Source organism: Herpailurus yagouaroundi, unplaced genomic scaffold (genome assembly GCF_014898765.1).
Source record: "Herpailurus yagouaroundi ecotype Mexico unplaced genomic scaffold, PumYag 141, whole genome shotgun sequence".
In the NCBI taxonomy this organism is placed as follows: Eukaryota; Metazoa; Chordata; class Mammalia; order Carnivora; family Felidae; genus Herpailurus; species Herpailurus yagouaroundi.
The window spans coordinates 36835791-36841790 of record NW_024412396.1 but is presented as its reverse complement, the minus strand read 5'-3'; the positions used below and the strand labels follow the sequence as shown (position 1 = coordinate 36841790).

At 35.5% G+C, this 6000-nt stretch overlaps 1 protein-coding gene across 2 annotated transcripts in view; it reads right to left on the bottom strand.

The window, feature by feature from the left end:
• MNAT1 (MNAT1 component of CDK activating kinase) overlaps window positions 1-6000 on the bottom strand; it is a 237487-nt gene continuing 231487 nt past the window's right edge. For both annotated transcript variants that reach the window (XM_040477324.1, XM_040477323.1), the window contains exon 9: window positions 1-463. In XM_040477324.1, coding sequence (XP_040333258.1) covers window positions 343-463 — 121 coding nt within the window. In that variant the 3' untranslated portion in view covers window positions 1-342. The remainder of the gene's footprint in view (window positions 464-6000) is intronic.

Genomic DNA, 6000 nt, shown 5'->3' with positions numbered 1-6000 from the left:
TTAATATAAAGTCTAGCTTTATTTTTAAAAAGATTTTACAAGTCTGTCAACCTCAAGCATACATAGGTGAATTATTCATATCTTCCATCAGATGAAGTTTACAGCTTCAATCCCTCTCAGAAAAATATAAGTAAAAACTAAATCTTTTTCACATATATTTGTCCACTATATTACTCAGCTTAGTTCTGAAATTTTCTCTTATAAATACTTTAACACAGCTGCTAATGTGGTGGGACTGTTGTGGTGCAGCTGCATTTGGCTATACTTTTACAAGTCTGCTTTACTTTTGCTAGTTCCCTGGTTCGGCTCCAAGGTCCAAATCTTATAAAGAAGAAATAAAGGTTAACTGGGCTGCCAGAAAAGCCCACTGAATGCATCCTGTAGCGCCCTGTGACAAGCCAGAGAAGAAGTATAGCCTCCAGCGAGATCCTGTGGAGAGGCAGCTCTGACGTGGTTTAAATACCTAAAACAAAACGAAAAGTGTAGCATTGATATAGAAAGCATATATAAATTGGTAACATTTTTAAAAGCAATAGTAAAACTGATGCAAATTTTAAAGAGGAATTCTGAGACTGAAATGTTCAGACATTCTAAATGCATTACTATTTTTTAAAAGGAAACTCACCAACTATATATAGAGAGCGCCTAAACTCGTTTAATTGTTGAGTTTATTGTAAAGCAAATTACATTAAGATCTTAAAACAGCTTTCAAGGAGGTTTCAAAAATAATACTGGCTATTAAAATGCCCACTGTTCCCAATTTTTAAATGTTTCTTATTTACTTTGAAAGAGAGAGCACGCACAGGGGAGGGGCAGAGAGAGGGTGGGAGAGAGAGTCCCAAGCAGGCTCAGGGTGACAGCGCAGAGCCCGATGACACCGGGCTGGATCTCAGGAACCCTGTGAGATGATGACCTGAGCCAAAAATCAAGAGTCAGGTGCTTAGAGGACAGAGCCACCCAGGCATCCTTCACTGTTCCCAATTTTTAGAAATTACTTGTCTTGTTGGCTATTGTTTGGGTACCTCACTGCTATTCTCCTTCTGACATACTCTTAATAAATAAATACATAGTATCATAATACTATTGTATTAATATTTTACATAAATATTGAATGTTTTGCATAAATGTATTCTGAAACAAATACTTAAATGAAGGAGGGTTGAAAAATATACTAGTTACTTCAAATTTACTTCAGTATTACAAAAATATATTGTCTCCTTCCTCACATGAGAAATCTCTGAAAGCCTGATTTCAACAGAATGTCCCAATTAGTAAATACAGAAGTCTTTTGAACTGTCTCAAAAGACAGTGTAACAGAAACCACTTTTCTCCAATCATACGTATATTATTTAGCAATTAAAACTCTCTACCTTGGTAAAGGTAGACAAACAAGCCTAAAATATGGGACAATCCTAGACAAAGAAGGTCAACTTGTTAGCATGACTAACAGCATCGTTGGAAAACAAATATTTCCAGCTTTGCTTTAATGCCTAGTTTAAGAAACCACATTGTTTCTTCAGGCCTCAGGAAGTAAAGGAGCTTCACCCACCTTAGAATTACGGGTATGGCAAATGAATAAATCAGGTACCAGAACATTTTAATAACTTGGAAACTTTTCTACTCATTCATTCAAACTTCCTGTGTGTCAAAGTCTTGATGCATGAGCAACTTATTATTTCTAACATAATAACAAGTCTGTTTTTCATTTGTATCCATGTTTAATAAGGTTGTGTGATTAAAAAATATATGGCAATATAAGAGGCCAAAGAGAAAAAGTGGCCAAAGTAAGACGCAACATAAGCTCCTGGAATTGGCTATAATTTATTCACACTACCACAAATCAAGGTGTTAACTCAATTCTTTGTTTCTCTGCCAAGGGTGAAAGGGGAAAGCAGAAGGAGAAAGGTAATATTTACTGAGCAATGATCTACAAACTTTTTGATAGTATATTTATAGCAGTAAAAATATTTGAGCTTGCATTTCCAATATTTGTATACTTATTTATAAATTATATACTTAATGCATTAATATATAGTGAATAATTATATAACATACTAATATAGAAGGATATTATAAAATACATATGAATATTCAAAGGAGATAAAAATATTTCAACCAAAGTTCTAATATTTTCTCCCTGTATCCATCTTCTGTACGTTGGTGAATGTATCCCACTTTCGAGGCTGTTATTAAACAGTCATTGTCAAACTCCTGATAGAACCTTATGTCCCATGGGATTTAAACAGGGATTCACCACCAAACCTACCACATGGACAGAAGAAATATCTGCTTATTTCACCCCAGGACACAATAAAATGTCCACTGTTAAGACTGTGATGAATCAGAAATGATGTAAATTAGGTAAGTCACCTCAGAAGTCTAAAAATCAACCTGGAACAGCATAAAATCCATTTCTCTCCACGGAGATCTCAAAAACCATCACACAAATAAGTAATATTTTTACAAGTATCTTGGAAATGAAATGTTCCATTCCTGATACAAGTTTCAGGTAAGTTTTATCCATATACCAGACACTACTGTATTAACCTTCCTTTCCTCAGACCCTCGAAAGAAAAGGACAGTCTTCGATTCAGTGGCTGTTCTCTCCTGGCAAAATTCAGGTACCACCGGAGAATGTCTGTCAACCTTAAGAAGCCAACTATCATGAAGAGAATTGGTTTTCATAGCTGTAATAGAAACCGCTGTGCAACTAGTTGTTTTGATTCATCACATTTTGGTACAACTTGCTTCTGGGAAAGTTGAGTCATACCATTTCTGGCTTGGCAATTCAAGCATAAACTTGAAGTGTACATACAGCTTTTTATATGTTATCCTGAGAAACCTGAAACAGCTGCACTGCTGGCAGGAAAACACAGGACCACCAGTAAAATATCCAAAACAGTTGCATCTTTTAATTTATGACCGTGCACTGTTTCCATAAAGAGTATATAAAACAGTTCAACATTTTATAGGTAAAATGTAATAAACAGTCATACTCATTGATGCCATAAATGTGTAAAAAAAGTTTATTTAAAATGATTAATTAGTGTTCGAAAATAGGATTTCTTGAACAGTCATAATCCAGAGCAATGAACAAACATTTTAAAATTTTAGTTATTAATGCTAAGTTGTAGATTCTTACTGCCAAAATCAAGTCAATTAAAATTTCTTTGCATAGCACTGAAGAAAATACACTTCCCTTCTAGCAATCATTTACATTAAACATGTCTGTGAGTATAGTTCTTTAAAGACCTGGTTATTTACATTACTGTTTTTGATCTCTAGGGCTACACAAAATAGTTACTGTTAAATATTTCAATCTATTTTCACCATGGCAACTTACATTAATTCCAATTAAAAAAAAAACCATAATTCATTCTTGGTACTCAACTGTGGGCTTTTATTTTCTAGGTATTTTAACTTAATGTTCTTAAACCCTTTAATTATTGTGGTACACCAAAGTATTGTAAAGGATCTGACACGCTGAAACCACACAATGCGAATTTAGCATTTTGCCTGCTTTTTCACATTAATCCCCATCTGTGTTGTTTTAATTCTTTCGTGACCATTACAAGTACATCACTGAATAGAATTCCTGGGGTTTCTGGCAAAGGTCAGTATCATTTCATGTACACCTTTATATAACAGAATGAGGAAGAAGTCTTAGCCAAATTTATTTCTAAAAGTCAAGCTCAGTTGGATTTTGGAGCCTGGAGGTAATTGCTCTGACTATTTAGCCAATCCCAGGACAGTATTTCTGTTTTTCATGGGTTTATTTTAAATACCTGTAAATCTTATAAGCAGAAACCAGGAAAGAAAAAAAGAGGTTTGCTTACTTTGGTATCTATACCTTATTTTTACTGAAAGCAGACTAAACTCAAAGCTTTAAAAATCATACCTTTGATTATTTTCTTAATAAGACTAAAAAAAAGTATGCTTTCAAAAGCATGTCTAAGATAATTCCTGTACAAAGGGCATCTTGTGCCCTAATTTATACTGTGTCTAAAGTTGCTTTCCTTTGCCATTACCCATCAAAATCCCTTTCAAACAGACTTTGGAGGAGGGGGAGGAAAAGGAGGCAGTGGATCCTGTGAGAGGAGTAAGAAAGGATTAAGCATTCAAAAACCACACTTGAAAGTTTGTTCCTGAACTTTGATTTCCCACACTGTCATTTTCTTCTGTTACATTTAGCAGCTTCTACTCCCAAAGAAGGTGGTATAATTTACACTTAGCTTCAGAAAGACTTCATTTACTCAGTCCTTTAACATAAGAGAGTTCCTCTGAGATTACTCTTTTACTATTTCCCTTCCTTTAAAAGCCCTATATCGACCATCTGGCTAAAGTCTTGGACTCAGCTCATTTTAGTGCTATTCAACAATGCTTTGAGTCCTCAGCTAGGGGCAGAGGGCAGGGGCTGTCACTCAAGACCGAGAGGCAGCACTCTTCCCCTCCAGTCATAACCTCCTCATGAAAACCCTTGAAACACTTTGGCTCTAGAGAATCAAAGAATCTTGAAATTTAAATTGAAATTAAAATGTGAAGTTCATATTAGTTTCCTTTACCTCAAATTACCAGGCCCAATGGGCAGTTAAAAAAAAGAAAAGTCCAAGTTTTTAACTCTATAGTGTTTCCCTTTCCTAAGAAAGGGGGTGAACTCTAGAGCCTAAGACCTTCTTTTCACAAGTGGGCCCATTTGTAAACCTGAATTTAAAGGCACTGTGCATCAAACAGACCAGTTCCAAGTATTTCTGCCTCCCAGCCTACAAAATTCAAATCTAAGTGCCATTAAGAGACATTAACCAGCTGATCTCAGCTGTCGAGACCAAGAGCTCTTATAAGAAATTCAGCCAAGGCTATAAAAGATTTACATGAACAACCTGAAGTCTATCTCAATAGGTTTAAAAACAATCAGAGCAATAGTGTACTCAATTATCACTAAAAAGCAGCAACATTCTGAAAACTGAAATTAGTGCTTAGGTGCCCTAACCCAACCATGATGTCAGAATAACAGACAAACTGTCTACACAGGGAAACTGACAATCATATATTCTAACATAAATGAGGAAAGCAATCCAAGTCAGAACTACTGTCTATAATTCTGAGGGCAGTTTGATTATAAAAACACAAAGCTTCATGAACTCCAACCAAAATATAACAAACTTCCATAATCATGATACTACTCTTCACTTCATTATCTAACCTGCATGTGAGAACACAAATTGAATAAACTAACTATTAAAGCTATTTTCAGATTTATACTATACACTTAGAAATCTAGTAACCAATTCATCCCAGACATTTAGACCATCTGAACAACAAAGCTCAGATTTAGAAATTAAAAGCCACATGGTGCCCAAGTGTACAGCTGAATACAGATTGCTCAAATAAGCCTTTCTGAATTATAACTAAAAGTAAAGTGTGCAATTTAATGCTATCAAATAACACACTAGGCATTTTTAGGACAGGGTAGCTGTTACTGAGAGTTAATGTAACTACAAAGTGAAAGGAACACTTCCTTGATTTGAGTGTGACTGAACACATAAAAGATATAGCTATTTAAGTGTAACATATTCTTTTTTTTTAATTTTTTTTAACGTTTATTTATTTTTGAGACAGAGAGAGACAGAGCATGAATGGGGGAGGGGCAGAGAGAGAGGGAGACACAGAATCGGAAACAGGCTCCAGGCTCTGAGCCATCAGCCCAGAGCCCGATGCGGGGCTCGAACTCACGGGCCGTGAGATCGTGACCTGAGCTGAAGTCGGACGCTTAACCGACTGAGACACCCAGGAGCCCCTAAGTGTAACATATTCTATGATCAATTTTTGTTGGTAGTTCTGGATATATCAAATAATAGAACGCTAAGGATAGATTCCATCTGTAGAATACAGATAAATACAAGAGTATCTCAGGAATCAGGTGCTATGAGATATAGTCGAATAGAGCCATGAAAACAGATAATAAAGGATGGCCATATATATCAAATGATTTTTGATAAATCT